This window comes from Triturus cristatus, chromosome 6 (genome assembly GCF_964204655.1).
Source record: "Triturus cristatus chromosome 6, aTriCri1.1, whole genome shotgun sequence".
Taxonomy (NCBI): domain Eukaryota; kingdom Metazoa; phylum Chordata; class Amphibia; order Caudata; family Salamandridae; genus Triturus; species Triturus cristatus.
Window position 1 is genome coordinate 1,786,076,355 of NC_140589.1, and position 22,582 is coordinate 1,786,098,936.

General features: G+C 45.6%; 1 protein-coding gene across 1 annotated transcript in view; it reads left to right on the top strand.

The window, feature by feature from the left end:
* The window catches only part of EPHX2 (epoxide hydrolase 2), a 574,957-nt gene that overhangs the window by 59,888 nt on the left and 492,487 nt on the right, over positions 1 to 22,582 (top strand). The window contains exon 4 of the mRNA XM_085613110.1: positions 5,832 to 6,022. Within this exon, the coding sequence (XP_085469236.1) occupies positions 5,832 to 6,022 (191 nt within the window). The remainder of the gene's footprint in view (positions 1 to 5,831; positions 6,023 to 22,582) is intronic.

The following is a 22,582-nucleotide window of genomic DNA, read 5'->3' on the forward strand; positions in this document are numbered from 1 at the left end:
CTTCAGATTCCTCGTCGGCAGTCTGTTAAACAAGCACTAAAGAGCTTGCACTGGCTGCCGATCAGGGAAAGGATCCAGTTCAAGGCTATGTGTTTGGTCCATAAAGCCTTCTGGAAGAACGGCCCGCCCATTCTCCAATCTCTGATCACTCCCTATCAACCGAAGAGAGACCTTCGGTCATCTGTCTCTGTTCTTGCTCTTCAACCCAGAATAAGGAGGGTCAGATGTGGCGGGCGCTCCTTCTCATATAATGGTGCCATCGGTTGGAATGCTCTTCCACTTCAATTGCGGAACGAGCCCAATCTTCTCTCATTCCGCAAGTTTTTAAAAACTTGGCTGTTTTAGTTCCGTAATCTTCTCCTACTGTTCTGAACCCTGTACTCGTCCGCTGCGCTGGGAGGCCTCCGGGTAGCCATCGCGCTTTATAAATGTCATTCCATTATAAATGTCATTCCAGGAGTACTATTCCGTCTCCTACTTCTGTACATTCTTGGGAATTCACGAAAGCTGTATAGCTGCACTCAATGCAGGGACATATACCATGGGTGCATTTTTGAAACTTTCTTTAATAAATAGGCCACAAATTTGGTCTGGTATTGACCATGACCTTTTGCGTTTATTAAAATGATGTCTCATTCTCTCTGTATCGGCTGGCTTCACTGTGAGTGACAGCATTCTGCGCTTTCACAAGGAGCATACTGGCACACAAAGTAGTTTTGTTCAGTGCCAGTAACTACTGTGGTAGTGTGTGCTTTTTGAGACCAAAAACTATTTTTGCTTTTACTAATGTTTGTTAAAATGGTGAGGGCCCCACACCAATAAGGTTTAACAAAAACCATTCCAGAACAATTCACACATTGAAAAAACTAAAAAGCTGACCACCAATTTTGGACCTACTGGCTTTGCCAATGCTTGTTTATTTTTGTTTCCCATAATCTTATTGAAACTGGTTACACTGATTTTCCATTATGAATATTTTTGGGAAATACTAGCATGCATCAACACATGTTACTAAATGATGCTGCAAAAAAATGGTACCTAAAATTTTACAGTAGTTTACGTTTTTTTTCCTGCATCCATTTTTTTATGAACATTTTATTTTGAAAGCAAAAATCATGAATCTTGCTTTCAAGCTTCTGCAAATATTTGCATCAAATATAGAGCATTCTGGGAGCATTATATTTAGCCTCATATTGCTAAACTTTGAAAACGTGTTATTCGCGTTTTATACTGGAACCACTGAAGTAGTGCAGTCAGAGTAATATTAAAGGCTTTCCCTTAATGAGCCATAAATACAACTTTGAACAGCATTAACATGTGGACAAAAATATTACCTTAACTGCAGACAGAGCCCTTCCCTGATCCATAAGGTGGTACTTCAAACCGGCAGCCAAAGGGTTTTTGCTGCAGGGGGTTGGGCCTACTTGTCCCAAGGACAAAATACATATGAAAACGTGTTGCCCTTGACATCAAACAATATGCCCTGGGAGTCTGGCTATAGGAATTCCACATTCCTGCACACTGGAAGTCCTAAACCACTGGACATGTCTGTTTCACTGTACACACCCTGAACTGAATGCCAGTCCCAGGGAGCAATCCAATGGCAATGTTGCAAGTGGAAGAAGGGTTCCTGTAGCTAGAGGTTTTAGCCAGTACTTTGAGGGCACCAAGAGGCCGGAATAAACATTTTAGTGACGTAGAGACAGGATCGCTTTTTCCTTATTGTTTTCACCTACATTATGTTTGTGGGAAGTCTTTCATGGGCCACTGTGTGAGTCCAGTAAAGCTAGGCAATGAAGGTGTCTTAGGCTCTGTGCTTAACTCTGGCCTTGGAGACTTACCACTTTGCTTTGTGGTTATCTCCTGAGTGAACTGAGAGGGCACAGAGTCCATACGTGCCCCAGGGACTAGTAGGTGACTCCTTGCCAGCGCAAAGGCTGGAGGTAAGGCTTACCCCAAGGCATTGCATTGGTGTATTCACCTGTTGATGAATGGTCAGTGGCCTATTTCAGTAACATTAACATTATCAAAGTTCACAGTCCAGGAGCAATTGCACTGGCCACTTGCTTATTTTTGTTGGATCATCTGATCTAGCCTACATAGGAGGAATGACCTGACAAAAGAGGCAAAGTTGGCCACCTAACCTGTTTGGCAATTGTGTAAATGATCATGTTCTGGAATGCATCTATGAATAAGATGGGATTTAGTTAAAATGGGGTCCAGCGGTATGGAGTAGGGTCTCTGTGAATATGGTTAGTGATGGAAGCAGAGCCTGGAGCCTTTCAAGAACGTTTTTAGTACTTGGGTAAAGGTTGAGAGGGGTTTGTTTATGGAATTTGGCCATCTTTGTGGTATATCCTTCTTTATAATTTTTTTTTTAGCACACTGGGTTTTGCTAGATATTTGACTCTGGAAACTGAGTAACTGTTAAACAGGTCTCAGTGCATGTGCTCTACCCCTGAATACGGTGTCACTTTGGATAACCACAATTATCTTGTCTAATCTTTTGTTAAGGCCTTCGCACAATGGTAGAGCAACAACTCCAGTAGGGCTACACTGTAGATGTACTGCACCCGCATGAATGATATGAAAAATATGTCTCCAGGTTTGAATTGCAGGCCTGCACTCCTGTGAGAAAGCCTGTAGCAGATGCTTGTCAAAGGGAACTGCTGTTGACATAAAAGCAAGTTTATTTCTGAGATTAGCTGAGTTACCCTTGAGTAGCCTGTAAATAGTACCTTGAAGCATGCAGGGTGTCGATGCATAATGTCGAAAGGACCAGGCATACCTAATATTTAGATTGATCTGTCTTCACAGAGAATGGATACATACGTCTAATTTTAACTTGAATAGACTGTGGTAGCCTTTTCCTGTGGTTCAAGCCTGCTTGTTAATTCTCTACAAACATCATCCAGGAACTGCTATAATATTGATCAAAAAATTAATTCAGGGGTGGATATAGATTTTTGTTGAATGTAATGCATAGATGAGATTATTAAAACGTATGGCTTTTCTAGGCTCAAGCTCGAAATGAGGATGTTTGTAATCCAAGTGTTACACCTGACATCCGTGGCGTGGTTTCTCCTGACTTTTTTGCTTTCTGACCTCCTGTTTTAATTACTTCATTTTTGCTGGCATTGGGATCCTGGGCACTTTATTTACCGCTGCTGACCAGTGCTAAAGTGCAGGTGCTCTGTCCCTAAAACATAGTAACATTGACTTATTCACAATTGGCATATTTAATTTACTTGGAAGTTCTTAGTAAAGTGCACTACGTGTGCCCAGGGCCTGTAAATTAAATGCTACTAGTGGGCCTGTGTCATGACCTTGACCTGCTTGTGTTCTCACTCCTCCTGTACCATGTGTGTGGGGGGCTTGCAGGATCAAACGCATGTCTCAATGCCTGGCTTTTCATGGGACTCATTCATTGCCCTGTAGACTTGACCAAGTTCTTGGCATGGTAATTATCCCCCAGGGCCATAGTACACCGAGTTGTCAAACACCACACTACAAATGGTAACATCCCCCCAGGGCCCTTCATGACTATGGAGATTTTGGGCAGACTCACAGGCACATGACTAGGGGATATTTGGGTTGATTTATAGGCAGATGACTAGGGGATATTTGAGATGACACATAGGCACCTGACTATGGGGATATTTGGGATGGCTCAAAGGCAGGGCCACTGGAATAATGCAATTGTGCGACTGCAGCGATTTTTGCATAATTATAGATTTGCCGCATTTGCCATATAATCCATCAGCTGCATAATCTTCAGATTTTAACAACAACAAAAATTGTGTTTCTACATCAAATGTTTCGAAAGTTAAAAAAAAAATGCAACAACATTTGGTGCCACACACTTAAAGGCCCTTTACAAAGCTGATTGGTCAACTTTTTATTGCTTATTGCTATATTTGGGTTTAAAAAAGGTACTAGTGAGGTGCAACTAATGCCCATACTCCATCACCAAGTTTAAAAATGACGAAATGATGAAGTAATACCATTACAAAATATGCTGCATAATTGCCTTTTCTTGCTACATAATTTACTCAATCCTGCCACATAATTTGGCCCTCTCCTGCTGCATAATGGACACTCTGCGGGGCTCAGCTGTATTTGCTGGACTCCAGTGTTGCTGCGCCTGGCATGCTGCTCCTTGCCTGGTGGTGAGAAGGACTGGTACTGAATCTCTACATCCCCCAGAACCAAGTGACTTTAAGGACTTGCTGGCTTGCCTCCTGTTATGATGTCTCAGTGACATTAAAGACTTCCTTCAGTTATTCTTCAGCTGCCGGACTCTGCCAACTGTGAGTCCTGTCCTGCTAAGAGGTGCCAATTCCACAACGAGGACACTTAGATCCTCGTCGGCTAACCTCCTTAATCTACCCGATTTCAGGCTTAAAACCCTCGGAGGGAAGTCGGCAACGGTGTTAGGAACCAAAGCCTGGAACCTTATGCCAAACAAATTGAGGACCCTAGAAACAGAAGCACAGTTTAGGAAGGCCCTAAAAACCTTGATTTTCAGAGCATCAGATGCATTCTGTCAAGCCTTTATTTAGGTCCCTGTTCCGTTCTGTTAAGCTAGTCCTCAATTGTTCAGCGCCAGGATGCTCCTTTCGGAGTGACAGATTGCGCTCTATAAGTCCCATATTCAATTCAATTTAATCGGTCCTAGCCCTTCAAAGGTGGTTCTGCAGCTGTTTTCTGCCATGATCTATGCATCACCTGCTTTGTGCCGGTCTGAACCGATGCATTTGCCCTAGACACCGACGCAATGCCGCTTTTGAAAATCCACAGCATTGACAGTGTGGCTCAATGAGCACACAGCACCTTCATCATAAGGGGTTCGACAATGCGGGACCTAACTGCGAGGCGCGCGATGACGTAGTGTCTTCGTTGTAAAAGGGTTCAATGACGTTACGGGACCTGAGTGCGTGATTTGGAACTGCCACAGCTGCTCTTCGACGTCGATGTATCCTCCGGAAAGGTACTGTTTTCAGCAGGGCCTGCGTGGCTTCTGTATCCGACCTGCGCTCCATCGCACTTTGCTTGACTTTTCAGATTTGACCCGGTCCAGCTCAACCCGATAGCCCCGGTTGGCGCTTTATGGCTTTAAGCACAGTACTAACTTCAGTTCTTCTCTTTGCAATTTTGTCATTTTGGTCTTGTTTTGTTAATTAATTTAGCCCTATTTTTCTAACTTAGTTTGGATTATTTTTGCGTGGTGTTTTCACTGTTCTACTGTAACAAGTGTTGCACAAATACTTTACACATCGCCTCTTAAGTTAAGCCTGACTGCTCTGTGCCAAGCTACCAGAGGGTTAGCACATGTTAATTTAGAGTGTGAATCTGACTTAACCTGACTAGTGTGGTGGTTCCTATTTGGACAGGATGCATACTTCTGCCAACTAGAGAACCAATTTCTAACACCAAGGATTACTCTTGGGTTGACTCTTCTTCTCAGATGTTGGAGTGAAAACGTTTGTTAAGGGAATCCTGCTATGGCTTCTTCCATAATGACGAAATCTTTCATCGAAAATGCTTTTCAGTTGCTCTTGTGTCTTTATTTGTGGTGAATATGCCATGGTTGAAGATAGTAGCTCAGTCAAACATGTTTCACTCTGGCATGCTAGCCATACAGCTTTTCCAGGCTTAATGAGACAATAGGTTATCTTGTCCCGGTTAAAGCAATTCACAAATATTGTTGTGTCGGTCACCCAGCCTGTGAAATTGTGATCACATTACAGTACATACGTGCTGGTAGACCAATACTATATTGCTAATTATTTGAATCTTCTTTAAACAGCATATTTTATTTCTTTTAACAGGATTTAAGACCTGCATCTTGTCAAACACCTGCGTAAATGACACCCCAACAAGGGAAAATGAAGCAAAATGTATGACTGTGTTGAGAAGCCATTTTGACTTTCTTGTTGAGTCTTCCCGTATTGGGATGAGGAAACCGGAGCAAAAGATCTACCAGTATGTTCTGGACTTGCTGAAGGTTAAAGCCGATGAAGTAAGGAGACGCCTTGAAAATCCAATCTAAGGGTGTTTGTACTAGTTTAGACAGGGTGTTTGCTATTTTGGTGGGAGTTCAATATAACTGCTTGTAACATTTTAATGTTTCCAGGATAATTCCATTGAAGGATTTACCTATTGTGCCTTACCTACTTTAGAATCACTCTCATTATTGTCTAGGGATTTTACACTGCAACAGAACAAGAGACACTGCAACAGTAGTAAGAAAGACTGCGGCTACATTCAAAGAGTGTACTTTGACCCAAAATATTCCCTGCCCACTGAATTTTAGGTACAGAGCACTGTGACGCTCTCAAAGTACCAACATCAAGGAATAAAAGAGTTTATCAGCTCTGTGAGAAGTTGGCCTGGTATATGATGTTCACTAGTTAAAGTGACCACCTTGTACCATGCCAAGCAACCCTTATGGTGTGGTTGTAAGTCAACCTTTTCGGACTAGCTGCCCTAGTGGTAGCGTAGGCTAAGCAGTCTTTGAGGCTAAACTCGTGAAGCGTGTTAAGCAGGCTGTTTTACCAAATGTAACCCCCTTTTATACCACTGAAAGGACACCACACAGATATATATTCAAAATATATATGTATTTATTTCTCAAAGTAACCCCTAGTCTCTTTATGAGCACAGGAGCACAAATCGTCAAACAAGATTACAGTAGAATACGCAGAAATTGCACTTTATATGGATAGGCCCTGGTGGCCGCTCAAACCATATACTAAAATAGTGGTATAAGTACCACGAACAGAAAAGGGAAAAGGCCTAGGGCCTCTAGAATCGCTGGGCCTACAAGGAGCTAACTTCAGTTAGTGACCAGGAGGTCCACGGGTTGCGTGTGCAGAGCAAATAGTCACACGCGAGCTCCCATAGGTTTTCAATGGGTGCGTAAAAAGTACAAAGTTACTGCAAAGAGGATCTTCCGGATGGACTAGGAACTTAAGATTGGTAACACAGACACTAGAGATGATTCTCTACACTTGGGCACCGGAGTGCCAGCTTTACCTCACCCACAGGAAGCGGGTGCATAGGCGTCGAAGTGCGTCGGGTTTCTTCTATCTGTTCAATGGAGCCTGTGGACAATGATGCTGCAGGCGACCGGTCCGGAAGAGATGCAGTGGATCCAAGAGTGGATCCGAGATGTTGAAGACCTGTAAGCAGAGGGGACAGTGTTCACAGTCACTAGCCAGTGACCAGCGTGGCACCAGGTGGGTACCAGGCGATGTCGGGTGCAAACAGGAAGGAAGGGGTAGCTTGTCTCTGCAGCCACGTGGTCCCTGAAGGTCGACGACGTCCAGGAGTCAAGTCACGAGCTGTCCCACGCAGGCTCTCGCTGTCGGCGGTGTCGGCAACTTGATCGAAGCAAACAAGCCTTGGCAAAAGCAATTGTTGTGGAAAACGAAATAAGCTGATGGTTCTGACCAGCAAGGTCAGAGGGATTGCTCCTTTGGAGGGGAGCAAGGGCCAGTCTGGAGCAACCAGACCAGCAGTGTATTTCTTGGAGTTCGTCGCCAAGATGGCCACTAGCCAGCGGGCCAGCAACTGGTTAGGCGCGTCGAGTGGCAAAATGCAGAAGGGCCCCACGCAGATTGTGGAGATGCTGGAGGGCTCACCTTTGGTGCGGATGCTGCTCGGGTGTTGGGCTTCTCAGATCCCAAAGCACAACTTGGAGGGAGCCTCGGTTGTTGCGCTTGCAGCTTGTCGTGGTCTTTTCAAGATGGCTGGCTCCACGTGTCTCGGTGCCTCCACGGGTCTCCTCTTCTCAGGGACTGTGGATCGGGCGGTGAGAGGTCTGGAGGTCCAGGTCTTGTCAGTCTCTGGGCTCGGGCTCCGGCGGGAGGCGGCGGCAAAGCAGACGTTGATTCGCTGGATGGTGCTTGCGTTAGCAAGGTGGTCACTCCCTGACCACAGGGGAGATTGGCTTCAGTCCTCTGTGTGGCAGAGCGTCGAAGTTCCCGTCTTCTTCTTAGTTTCAAGTTGATTCCAGGATGTCTGAAGTCTTAGGACACAGCTCCTACCTTTAAGCGGATTCTAGGGGCCGGACTACCTGCTAGGTCCCTCCCTAAGGGTGGGACCAGGAAGGGGTTGTGAATGGCACAACCCCACTACCCTTTTGTGAAAGGCCTACCATTTTTGAATGGGTGTCTTGTTCAACTCCAGCCCAAGCTGAGAGTTCTAAGTCATTCCCCAGTAAGCAGTCTACAGGCAAGGTTGGGGACACTGCCACCCTTTTAGGGCCAGTGACCCCTCCCCAGCTGAGACATACCTCTGCCATGGGATGACTGTTCTGTTTGCCATCAATGTTAGTTACCTGGTAGGAGAAACCAGGCAAAAGCTGCTCAGAGGGAACTAGCCAATGGGCCACCATCGTGATGCTAGCTCCAGTGTCTCTGTAGGCCTCCGCTTTTGTACCATTGATGTAGGGCTCCTGTCTGTACCTACCCAAAGTGTTGGGACAGGCAGTGAAGTTGGCAAACCCCATGCCACCATCACAGACAAGAGTAGTTGCTGTAGGGGAATTGGCTAAGCCAGGGCCCCCCTGTGTTCCCCAAGTAAACCCACCCAAATTTCTGGGGGCACTCCCACCACCTGGGGGATTACTGCTGACAGTAATAGGTGGTGTGACAGGAGTAATTGGAGGAACAGTTTTGTTTTTAGCCTTTGGGCAACTGCTGTCAGTTTTCCAATGCCCAGGAATTTTACATTCATGGCAGTAAGGCTTTTTAGCTGTGGTAGAGGAGGGAGCTTGGGACCCACCACCCTGTGTGGAGTTTTGGGGCCCTGAGGAAGATTTCTCTTTTGCCTTTATCCCCACCCTTCTCTTGAGGCTTGGTGGTATCTTTCTTTTGGTCACCACCCTGGTTTTTAGGCCTGATCCTGGTCCTGACCCATTTATCTGCCCTCTTTCCCAATTCTTGGGGAGAGGTCAAATCTGAGTCTACCATGCGTTGATGGAGAAGCTGGTTTTGACAATTACTTAAAATCTGCTCTCTCATCATCAAATTGTACAATCCTGTATAATCAGACACCTTACTTCCCAGCAACCAACCCTCCAAAGCCTTAGTGGCACATTCCACATATTCAGACCAGTCCTGAGTCTGTGTCTTCTGGGTATCTCTGAACATTAACCTGTACTGTTCAGTGGTTAAGCCTAACCCATCAACTAGGACACTCTTCAGGACTCTGTAATTTCTGACATCCTCTTCTCTAACAGTGAGGAGTCTGTCTCTGCCTCTTCCTTCAAAGGAGAGCCAGAGGATTGCTGCCCACTGGTCTTCAGGAACCTGCTGCACTTTGCAGGCCCTCTCAAGAGCAGTCATCCATTTGTGGATGTCATCCCCACTTTTGTAGGGGGGCACAACTTTAGACAGGTTCCTATTATCAAAGACCCTATCTTTGTCCCTAGGGACAATGCTGCCACCAGTGGGTATAGACCCACTCTCTTTATGCTGCCTAGCCTTGCTCAGTTTCTCTTCCATCAGGGCTACTTCTAGCTCCTGCTTCCTGATCCTCAGCTGGGCTTCTTGCATTCTGGCCTCATGTTCCCTCCTCTGAGGGGTGGTCATCCTTTTCCTGGAGTGACCTTGAGAGCCTCTAGAGCCATGAGAAGCATTGGATTCACCTGAGCGATTCCTTTGCCTCCCAAGCCCTGTGTTAAGTCCACTGGGGAGATCCAATGGGGTAAACCCACTGTCAGTCCCCAATAGCCTTAGTTTAGCTGGGCCAAGTATAACTCTTGGCACTGGGCTAGTTCTCCCTTCATCCTCACTCACATCTGTATCCCCACCACTTTCCTCCTCTGTAGTATGGTGCTCATCTAAGGGATGGCTATTGGAAAGGGGTACCTCAGTGGCATCTTCAGAAGGGGGGCCTCCTGTTCCTGTCCCTAAGGGGGCTAACTGGGAAGCTTTCTCGAGCTCTTTCTGATTTTCATCATTCTGTAAGAGTTCTCTGAGCTCAGCAGAGGTAGGGTTCTTGGGCTGTTTAAGGCCTCTAAGAGTTGCCAAATGCCTGAGCTCATTCTGATTTAGGGTAGCAAAGATGGATGGTGCCCTCTTGGGGTCACACTCAACAGAGATGGGTACTGTGGACCCCTCTGCCCCAGCCATTGCTCTTAAGTGTGGGTGGATGTGTTGCAATCTACCTACACTTGGGTTTACCTACTAAACCTATCTAGTAGTTGTAGTCAGGGTGTGCTACTCCCTTTGCTCTACAACAACTAAGTTCAGTAGAACTTAAGTATATCTAATCTTGTTTTATATGTACCTACAGGTACCTATGTGATCTTTCAATTGGTAACCAAGAGATTACAATGGTAAAACACAGCAAGCTCAAATCCAACCGCTGCTCACCAATGTGAGAAGTTGGCCTGGTATATGATGTTAACTAGTTAAAGCGACCACCTTGTACCATGCCAAGCAACCCTTATGGTGTGGTTGTAAGTCAACCTTTTCGGACTAGCTGCCCTAGTGGTAGCGTAGGCTAAGCAGTCTTTGAGGCTAAACTCGTGAAGCGTGTTAAGCAGGCTGTTTTACCAAATGTAACCCCCTTTTATACCAATGAAAGGACACCACACAGATATATATTCAAAATATATATGTATTTATTTCTCAAAGTAACCCCTAGTCTCTTTATGAGCACAAATCGTCAAACAAGATTACAGTAGAATACACAGAAGTTGCACTTTATATGGATAGGCCCTGGTGGCCGCTCAAACCATATACTAAAATAGTGGTATAAGTACCACGAACAGAAAAGGGAAAAGGCCTAGGGCCTCTAGAATCGCTGGGCCTACAAGGAGCTAACTTCAGTTAGTGACCAGGAGGTCCACGGGTTGCGTGTGCAGAGCAAATAGTCACATGCGAGCTCCCATAGGTTTTCAATGGGTGCGTAAAAAGTACAAAGTTACTGCAAAGAGGATCTTCCGGATGGACTAGGAACTTAAGATTGGAAACACAGACACTAGAGATGATTCTCTACACTTGGGCACCGGAGTGCCAGCTTTACCTCACCCACAGGAAGCGGGTGCATAGGCGTCGAAGTGCGTCGGGTTTCTTCTATCTGTTCAATGGAGCCTGTGGACAAAGATGCTGCAGGCGACCGGTCCGGAAGAGATGCAGTGGATCCAAGAGTGGATCGGAGATGTTGAAGACCTGTAAGCAGAGGGGACAGTGTTCACAGTCACTAGCCAGTGACCAGCGTGGCACCAGGTGGGTACCAGGCGATGTCGGGTGCAAACAGGAAGGAAGGGGTAGCTTGTCTCTGCAGCCACGTGGTCCCTGAAGGTCGACGACATCCAGGAGTCGAGTCACGAGCTGTCCCACGCAGGCTCTCGCTGTCGGCGGTGTTGGCGACTTGATCGAAGCAAACAAGCCTTGGCAAAAGCAATTGTTGTGGAAAACGAAATAAGCTGATGGTTCTGACCAGCAAGGTCAGAGGGATTGCTCCTTTGGAGGGGAGCAAGGGCCAGTCTGGAGCAACCAGACCAGCGGTGTATTTCTTGGAGTTCGTCGCCAAGATGGCCACTAGCCAGCGGGCCAGCAACCGGTTAGGCGCGTCGAGTGGCAAAATGCAGAAGGGCCCCACGCAGATCGTGGAGATGCTGGAGGGCTCACCTTTGGTGCGGATGCTGCTCGGGTGTTGCGCTTCTCAGATCCCAAAGCACAACTTGGAGGGAGCCTCGGTTGTTGCGCTTGCAGCTTGTCGTGGTCTTTTCAAGATGGCTGGCTCCACGTGTCTCGGTGCCTCCACGGGTCTCCTCTTCTCAGGGACTGTGGATCGGGCGGTGAAAGGTCTGGAGGTCCAGGTCTTGTCAGTCTCTGGGCTCGGGCTCCGGAGGGAGGCGGCAGCAAAGCAGACGTTGATTCGCTGGATGGTGCTTGCGTTAGCAAGGTGGTCACTCCCTGACCACAGGGGAGATTGGCTTCAGTCCTCTGTGCGGCAGAGCGTCGAAGTTCCCGTCTTCTTCTTAGTTTCAAGTTGATTCCAGGATGTCTGAAGTCTTAGGACACAGCTCCTACCTTTAAGCGGATTCTAGGGGCCGGACTACCTGCTAGGTCCCTCCCTAAGGGTGGGACCAGGAAGGGGGGTGGTTACACCCCCAATCCTTTGTCCAGCTCGCCCCAGGCCCGGGACTGGTGTGCCCCAGGACCGGATTGAACTGGCATATGCACCGAGGCTCCTTGTGAGCCTCAGGCATGTCTGGTTTCTTTCAAGCCCTACCTGACCAATACACAAAATCCTGTCTGGGGTGGTGCACGCACCTCCCCTGGCAGGAAACCCTTTGTCCACACCTCCCAAGCTGGAAGGACTCCCAGCAGCAGGAGGGCAGACTTGTGTCTGTGGTGGCAGCATCCATTTTGTAGAGCTGAGGCTATGTCTGATTTTACCCGGGTTTCAGGTACTGTACATGTTGTGTCCCTCTAGAAGGGTGGAATGCTAACCCCGTCGCCAGAATTGGCGAGGGCTTAGTATTCCAATTCGTATGACACCTTACTCGACATGTTTTGATAAAGCCAAACCAAAGATAGCATTTAACCGCGAGGTTCATAATGCACTTAAGAGTATATGGTATGACGATATCTGGAAACAGTAGAAGGAAGTTGTTCCGACCACTGCAGACAGGCCCAGCTCATGCCAGAGCACCATCTCACATGGAACCAAGCACTCTGCCTTCAGGATTGTTAAGGCCTGCCAGAGGAGTGACTTATAGGTTAACATGTGTCCCATTTAAGGTTAGGTATAGGTATACTACACCTAAGTAAGAGGTGGTTACACCAACTTACCCCAGCTGAGTGATCAGCCAGTTGTGTCAAATTTGTTAGGCCAAGCCTGGGGTGGCATAATACATGCTTCAGCCCCTGGCAGGCCTTAGATACACCAATGCCCTGGGTACCTAGTGCTCACAAGGTGATCCAACCAATTGGGTATGTACCTAGGGTACATGGAGTCCATTTTAAAGAGAGAACAGCCAGGCTGAGATCCTGAATGGCAGGATCTCAGGCCAACTAAGTCGAACAACCAGCTAGACACTAGGCAAAAATTTGGGGGTAACCATAGTCAGATATCCACCTTCCTACAAGCTCTTACTAGGTCTTGCCAACAGGCAGCTTCAGCATATATATTATCTATTACACATTAACATATGTACATATAGTGTGCTTCGGCTCAATCTGGTCATTGGTTGGCTTTCTCGTCAGACTGATTTGCTTGCGTCATACTCAACAGTTTTAATTCTGCTTCTTTCATTTGGCTGTTCTTAGAGCATAGCATCTTTACCATGCTTTTCTCTGATTGGCTGGAATCGTTCTATAATAACATTCAGGGAACTATTTTTCTTTTGCCTTGAACACTACATGCGAATGCATGTGTTTTCTAGCTTTCTTCCTTGTGTGCTGTTTCACTCCTCAAATCTTTGCACTCACTGTCTATGCTGCTGACTCTGCCTCCAACAACTTTGTTTCTTCCCCGCCTCTTCCCGTCTGCCTTTTTTCTCTTTCTAAAAGAAAATCAAAAAATTAACCTGACCCAACTCCTTCGATGTGCCCTCACCCGCCCCTGCTTTAGCTGCTCAGTGGTGTTGACTTGCTCCCACCCCCACTCCACCGCTGATTCTTTATTGCTCCAACAACCCTTCTTGTTACATTCAGAAAATATTGTCTCTCTTTCTCGCTGTATATGTATGTGTGTGTGTGTGTGTGTGTGTGTATATATATGTGTATATATATATATATATGTATATTCACTGAAAAAAACAAACGTTTCAGGGGCGTTATAGTCAGCTGGACATTTCCCTCGTACAAAACCCTAGAAATTCCCCTGTTATAGTTAGTTCAGCTAACTATAACTCGCGTCCCCGCAATGCACTGCTGATGACGTCACATATTACATCACTCATGACATGGTCAGTGACATCACTGATGACATCTCAAATGACATCACTGATGACATCATCCAGTGAATGTGGTTTGGTTCGTTATTTAAATATGTATTATATAGCTAGCAATTTGCATTGAAAAATGAGTGGATATATAAATATCTGGATGGAGTATTTAGTAGCAGTTTGTTTGACTGTTTACTTGACTAATTTATAGTGTCTCACTAAATATATTGGATAGTGACTAAACTGTGTGAATATCTGTATCACTTTGTCAGTTGTTGTGTAAACTGCTGCACTAGTTGGTTACTAGCTACGTGAAGGTCTATTATTTATTGATTAGTTAACTGAGTATTTGTATGGGAGAGTGAATGTGTGTGTGGTTCGGTGGGGGGGTGTGACTGCCCAAAGATGTGTGAATAGTTGATTCAGTAGGTATATGAAGTTAAAACTACATGTTATAACAGTTGTTTGGGTGAGTGAATATCTTTATGGGTGTGGCAATGAGCAAATATATGTCTCAATGGTACATGTCCAACAAACAAGAAAAATAAAAGCCAGTGTATGTGACAGTTGTTGTATATAAATAAGTATACATGAGACTCAGTGATTGTATGAGTGACTGTATGGATAACTGTATACTTGTAATAGTGTTTTTATAACACACTAAGTATGAGTTATTATCTATATGAATAGATGAAGTGGTGTTTTTATAAGTGTATAGCTAAGTAAAAGTAACTATGATCCATTGTTTGCATAAGTGAGTAGGATGACTTCATAAGTGATTAGGATGTGTGCTGGTGTGTAATGTCGATATAGGTGTATAAGTATATTTGATAGTGTTCTATTGATCATTGACAGCATGTATGAGTGAATCTACAGGTAAGTGATTACATGTGTGTATAGATCTAGGAATCACTGAGTGGGTGTTTAGAAACTTGTATTGGCGTGTCAATGGTTTTAAATCTGGCACTCTGTATTTTACAGTGAGTGATGAAAGGTTATACTAGTGTATGATGAGGTGTATCTGATTGTCATGAGGATGATGTCATCAGTGATGTCATCAGTGATGTCAGTTGAGATGTCATCAGTGATGTCACTGACCATGTCATGAATGGTGTAATATGTGACATCATCAGCAGTGGATTGCGAGCGCGCAAAATGTACTTAGTACAACTAACTATATCGGAGGAATTTCAATGGTTTTGTTCGAGTGAAATGTCCAGCTTGCACTAACACCCCTAAAACCTATTGTTTTTTCAGTGAATTTCAAAGGTTTTTTATATGCTAATTCCTAACTATATCAGGCCTGAAACCTATGGTTTTTTCAGTGAATTTCAAAGGTTTTTAAATGCTAATTGCTAACTATATCAGGCCTGAAACCTATGGTTTTTTCAGTGAATTTCAAAGGTTTCGTAAATGACAATTTTTAATGTATTAATTGTTATACTGATTATTTTGATACTGATTTACTACATTTTGTAAACTGTTTATTTTTGGATATTTCATTTTTTTAATTACATTATACATTACAATACAAAATATACTTTCTCAGAATGAATTACTTTAGTTTAAATACTTTGCAAATAGGCAATAGATTTTTAAGTACAGTAGTTACAGTTGTTGCAATGGGCAACACAATTTCAAACACAATGCAACATTGAGCTCAATGTGAATTTCTAGTCAAATGCAATTAGTCACTTTATGGATTACTTTTCTAACCACAGGACTGGATCCTAGATTCAGTCCTTGGACATCTCCTGTAAACAGTTGAGTAAAAGCCTTTTGGTTACAGTAGTGATTTTTAAGGAATATTATTGTATTTTAAAAGCTGACACTTAAAACATTTTTCACATAGAATCACCTATGTTATCCTGTGGCAGAAAATAACCTTAGCAGGTAAGTAGTCTTATCGTTACTTTTTCTTACTCTGTGGTGGATCCTGGATCCAGCACTGGCCAATCTCCTGTAAACAGTTGAAAGAATGTGTTTAAGTCATACAGACTATTTTTTAGGAATATTTTTAGTTTGTGAATATAGACACTTAGAAACTTTTCTGGTGAAAACCACACAATGGATTCCTATGGAAGGAAATACAAGTTACTGGTAAGTACGCTTAGAATTACTTTTCAGGGTGAGTGCTGGGCTAAAAGATGCAGCACTGGGTTCTCGCCTGATAACAGGTGAGTAAATTGGAATTCGTAGTTCGGCTGATTTTAGAGGAATATTTGTACGTTTCAAAAATGGACACTTGGAAACTTTTCTGGTGAAAACCACACAATGGATTCCTATGGAAGGAAATACAAGTTACTAGTAAGTACGCTTAGAATTACTTTTCAGGATCAGTGCTGAGCTAAAAGATGCAGCCCTGGGTTCTCTCCTGATAATAGGTGAGTAAATCGGAATTCGTAGTTCAACTGATTTTAGAGGAATATTTGTAAGTTTCAAAAATGGACACTTAGAAACTTTTCTGGTGAAAACCACACAATGGATTCCTATGGAAGGAAGTACAAGTTACTGGTAAGTACGCTTAGAATTACTTTTCAGGGTCAGTGCTGGTCTAAAAGATGCAGCACTGGGTTCTCTCCTGATAACAGATGAGTATATTGGAATTCGTAGTTCGGCTGATTTTAGAGGAATATTTGTACGTTTCAAAAATGGACACTTAGAAACTTTTCTGGTGAAAACCACACAATGGATTCCTATGGAAGGAAATACAAGTTACTGGTAAGTACGCTTAGAATTACTTTTCAGGGTCAGTGCTGGGCTAAAAGATGCAGCACTGGGTTCTCTCCTGATAACAGGTGAGTAAATCGGAATTTGTAGTTCGGCTGATTTTAGAGGAATATTTGTACAATGGTGAAGGAAGGGGGCGGGGCCTGAGGTGACGTGTGCAAACACGCCCTGTGGCGTGTTTTAAGTTGAGGAATTAATTCCTCTTAAATCCAGAGGTCCCCTGGGGGCCAACTAGCCCACCAGGTACCTCCAGTATGCGCCAGGGTCCTGCATTGCAGAGAGGTGTTCAGAGGCCACGCCCTTTTTTACAACACTCTGCAAAGCAGCTCCGTGGTGCTTACTGGAGGTACTTGGTGGGCTAGTTGGCCCCTAGGGGACCTCTGGATTGAAGAGGGATGAATTACCCAACTTAAAACGCATCACAGGGCGTGTTTGCACAGTATCACCTCAGGCCCCGCCCCCTACCTTCACCACTGTGCAAACGTGCCCGTGGCGCATTTTAAGTTGGGGGATTAAGTCCCCTTGAATCCTGAGGTCCCCTGGTGGCCAACTAGGCCACCAGGTACCTCCATTAAGCACCACGGAGCTGCGTTGCAGAGAGGTGTAAAAAGGGAAGCGGCCTCACTACACCTCTCTGCAACGCAGCCCCCTGGCGCATACTGGAGGTTCCTGGTGGGCTAGTTGGCCCCCGGGGACCCCCAGTATTTAAAGATTAGTTCCCCCCTCTGCAAACGCGCCAGGGGGCACGTTTGCAGAGTGGTGTAAGGAGGGGGCGTGGCCTCTGGCCCGATCCCGGTCTTTTTTTTCTCTTCTTTTTTTTTTGAAGGGGGGCTGTGTAGCCCCCCTTCTTTTTCCATTTTTTTTGGCCCTGGGGACCCCATCCCCCAGGGCCTGCCTCCAATTTTTATTTATAAAAAAATCGGGAAGGGGGCCGCGTGACCCCCCTCCCGAGGCCATAATTTGCCCCGGGCACTCCATCCCCCAGGGCATGGCCCTTTCTTAAAAATGTTTTTTAATTTTTTATGGACGGGGGCTGCGTAGCCCCCCCCCTCCTTTGGCCACTTTAAGGCCCCGGGGACTCCATCCCCTGGGGTCGGCCATTGTTTTTTTTTTTTGTTTTGTTTTTTAATTGGGGAGGCCACTTATGGTCCCAGGGACCCCATCCCCCGGGGACTGGCCTCCGTTGGGGGCTGTGGGGGGGTCCCCAATCCCCCCACGGTCCCAGCCGGCTCCCCGCATTCTGCGGGAGCCGGCATTGCTTTTCCACATGGGGAGCAGCTAACATGCTGCTCCCCATGTGGAAAAGCAATCAGCTTTGCTTCATTGAAGCGAGAGCAGCTTTCCCTGCTCTCGCTTCAATGAAGCAAAGCAGTTTGCAATGACCGGGCGGGAGCATGGAGGCTCCCGCCCTGTCATTGCAAACTACAGTGTCCCGGGGGTGGGCCCCCCGGGACACTGCAGGAGCCGGCCCTGGGGGGTGGCGGTCCCCAGGGCCTAATCAAGGCTCCAGGAGGGGGGGCCGCGTGGCCCCCCTCCCACATTGACAAGTTGCCCCGGGGGGTGGCGGTCCCCGGGGCTGGGGGGGCCTGGGAGCCCCCCATCCCAAATTATTTCAAGCCCCGGGGGGTGGCGGTCCACGGGGCAGGGGGGCTGCGAGCCCCTCCACTCATTTTCAAGAAGCCCCGGGGGGTGGCGGTCCCCGGAGCTGCGGGGGGGCCATGAGCCCCCCCGCATATACTATCTTCGGGCCCCGGGGTGTGGCGGTCCCCGGGCAGTGTGGGGAGGATTGGGACCCACCCACTTTTTTTTTTTGTTTCTGCCCTGCCCCCTTTATGCGTTTTTCGCGTTTGTTTTTTAGGTTTCTTGTGCCTCGGTTCTACCGAGGCACAAGATGGCTGCCAACACTTCCTGATTTGGAGTGTTGACAGCCAATTAGAATACAGCTCGTGCTCGGGAGGGTGCGGGGAGGGTGCATGGATCCTCCGAGGTCATAGATATATATGTACTTTTACCTCTAATTTTCTCAGGAACTACTGAACGGATTTACACCATTTAAGCAAAAGGCACGAGTCTTAACTGAGCACTACCTCTTTGCCAAATTTGGTGTAATTCCGTTTAGCAGTTCGGGCTGTAGCTGCGTCAAAAGGTCCTATGGGAAAATGCATGGGGAAAACGCGTTTTGGGACCCCCCTTTTTTCTCGGCCCCCGCTTGACAAATCACTGTGAAATTTTTAGGATAGGAGCGGACCGGAGCTGGCCAAAAGTTTGGAAAATTTCGCGAAGATTCGTCAATCGGCGCCAACGTTATTCCAAATAGAATGTTGCGGATTTCCTATGGAAAATAGGTCCTAACTATATCTACCTACTGGCGACTGCCAGTAGGTAATATATATACACACTTAAAAAACCATAGGTTTCAAACATGTTATAGTTAGCTGGACATTTCCCTCGTAAAAAACCATTGAAATTCCCCCGTTATAGTTAGCGCAGGCAACTATAACTCACGCGACCGCAATCCTCTGCTGATGACGTCAGATATTACATCACTGTATTTAGACACCTATTTACCCATGTCTTCTTCCATTAATCTTTAGCTATACATATATTACAAATATTTATTTTTCAGAATGACACATATGTAATCAGTGATGTAATATCTGACGTCATCAGCAGAGGATTGCGGTCGCGTGAGTTATAGTTACCTGCGCTAACTATAACGGGGGAATTTCAATGGTTTTTTACGAGGGAAATGTCCAGCTAACTATAACATGTTTGAAACCTATGGTTTTTTAAGTGAATTTGCAAGGTTTTTTAAATGCTAATTCCTAACTATAACGTGTGTGAAACCTATGGTTTTTTAAGTGAATTTGTACGGTTTTTTAAATGCTAAGTTATGTATTTATTAATATATATTTTTTTCAGGTTTTTCACCGTGCGCGCACCGTGCGCGCTCTGTGGGCGCATGGTGAGCTTCGCGCACCATGCGCCCACGATGCATTATGCGTGCCATGCGCGTACGGTGCGCGCACTCCGCGATTTTTCGAAAAAAAAAATATTGGGTTTTTTTGGCCTTGGGGGCCCTTCAGTGACCCCCTGATAAAGGCTAGGGGGTCAGGAACTGTCCTTCCTGCCCCCTTTTCACGTTTTCCACCTTTGTTTTTCACTGCCTCAGACTGCGAGAGACAAAATGGCGGCCGACACTTCCTGATTTCGACCGATTCGAATGTTTACTGACATCTAACAACCAATCAGAATTGCGCTCGCGCACGGCACCGTGCGCGTACGGTATGCTTACCGTACGCGCACGGTGCGCGCTTATAGATATATATGTACTTTTAACTGCAATTTTCTCAGGAACTACTGAACAGATTCACACCAGACCTGAGAAAAGGCACATCCCTGACCTGAGGACTACCTCTCTGCCAAATTTCAAGTAATTCTGTTCAGCCGTTTGAGGTGTACCTTGGACTATGTCTCTATGGAAAACTGCATGGGAAAAACGCGTTTTGGGACCCCTCTTTTTTCTCAGCCCCTGCTTGACGAATCCCCCCGAGACTTTTAAGGTAGGAGTGGAGCGGAGCGCCCCACCTATTTTGAAAATTTTGCGAGGATTCATCAATCGGCGCAAAAGTTATTCCAAATAGAATGTTGCGGATTTCCTATGGAAACACGGTCCTAACTATAACTATCTACTGGCGACCGCCAGTAGATAATATATATTATATATAAAATCTTTTTCGAGCCCATCATCTGAAATGTGCTCCTGGTAAATAAAAAGCTAAGAAGGGATTGCTGTGTAATGATGCACGTGTGCCTGCATGGTGATGTAGCACATGCACACGTCATCATGTCATCACTCTGAAGAGTCTTGTTTTCTGTTTTTGCCGATACTATTTCACATCGCAGGCACGCTTTTTAGGCCAAGCCCGCAGGCAGCGCGCATGCACTGTCGCTATTGTGATGCTCTGTTGTATCTGGAAAAAGAAACTCTCCAAGAAGGGGCTTTTAGCCCGCCCATTACTTACCATTCGTTGGCACCATTATCACTCTTGTTTGCTGCCTTCTAATTCAGCAGGCAATGGGATGTTCTCACTTTTTATCCGTGTGGCGCAGGGTCAAACTGCAGATTAATTTAATTTGTCTCCCGCCGCCCCTCGCGCTGTGATTGAGACTCTATTCCCTTTTTTTTTTTTTTTTTGCACTTTTAAAACAGCAGAGGTACGGGACTGGACATGTGCAGCAGCCACATTAGACAAATTCATTCATTTTTATTTTTGAAGGCAGGGGAGATGAAGTTATTTGACCAGAATCACAGGATGTTGAGGCGCTGCCGTGACTCAAACCTGCTACCTGATTCCTCATTTCACTCTCCATAGCACCACATCCTTATTGGCATCAGTGTTTGATAGCCAGAGAAGTGCGACGGGGGCCGGATGTAGACCTTCTGGTGCAAGAGTCTTTTTAATGGTTCTGCTCTGGGCAGCCTTTTCATCTGAAAGTACAGTTAGGCAGTTTGTTCATTTTTTACGTTCCAAGTACTTCAAAACATATTAGAAATTAGTAGGAAATCAGACCAAATCAGACACACCACAGGATAACTGTATACCATACAACCACTATGAGTGTGTATCAATTAGGGTGGCATACATGTAGATAATATTATACCTTAATGGTGCCAGCCTTGCATACTTGTTTTGTAAAATCATGGCTAAACTGGCATTTAATAAATAAGGAATATGTGACCTTGGCACAGAACCATTTATTGTAGGTTTTTGTGGAATGTTACAACGTCATTTTGCAAAAGCTTACTGTGCTTTCATTGGTTTGTACTGCACCAATATGCAAAAATAGTAATTTTCTGCTGTGTTGAGAAGCATTGTTTTCTTCTCCTGGATTTTGGCAGGGTGCGTGTTTTTTGTGCTTACTACCCTTTGCCATGGTGAAAGCGCCATTTGCCTTTTAAATTTAATTTTGTATTTTTATGCCGCGACAGGCATTTATGTGCCACAGAGAATCTTTGTTCAAGTCTCAATGATAATCAACATTGCAAAATAATTAAAGCACAAAGGTATCAAATGTCATCCCTCCCAGGAGAAGGGAAATCTCCAGTTTTGCTGTTCTTGTAAAGCAGAACCTACTTTCTCTATTATTGATCTGTAGCAAGAGTTTATCGAAGCTGCCCCTCCAATTTCTTCACTGCTAAAGTTTGCAGGGACTGGGCAGGGTACACGCGGAGCACATGTTGTACAGGCAAGGTACATGACAGGGCACGCGTAGTGGAGGAGTCAAACAGTTGTACTTGCTGTACTACAACGATAACCAGGAAGCGATGGTCTACTTTCTACAGTTAACTCCTTTTTTTTTTTTGCAGAGTTTTATATAGCGCGAACTTGACCCGAATCCAATCCGGTATCAGAGCGCTTTACGTAGCACCAGTTACGTTAGATGAGGACACACATTCATTCTTTGTTACGCACGGGGAGATTAAGTGATTTGCCCAGAATCACAGGATGTTTAGCGTCATTGCCGAGACTCGAGGTCGAGCGCCCTAGCCGTTAGGCCAACTCCTCTCCCCACATATGTTCCAGAGCCAAAGGTTTCCTAAGAAGACAGACACTTTTCACATCCTGTGTATTTGACAGTTTTCAGTAGTTCACAGTTCACTACTGAGCGGTCTTGTGAAATGACCAAAGCGCAGGTAATAGAGGAAGTCCCTATTTTTATCCCCCTCCCATCCGCGCCCGTTCCAGTTTCTTATCCTCGAACCACCCTGTACCCCTTTCTTCTAGCCCCCACCACCCAGTCCCTGTTTCACCTAATCCCCACCCATCCTGTCACTGTTTCTTCTCCTCCCCACACCTTCACATCCATTTCATGTTCTTCCCCTCCTAACAGACAGAAGAAACAAACGTTATGACGCTGCCAGCACTGTCCTCT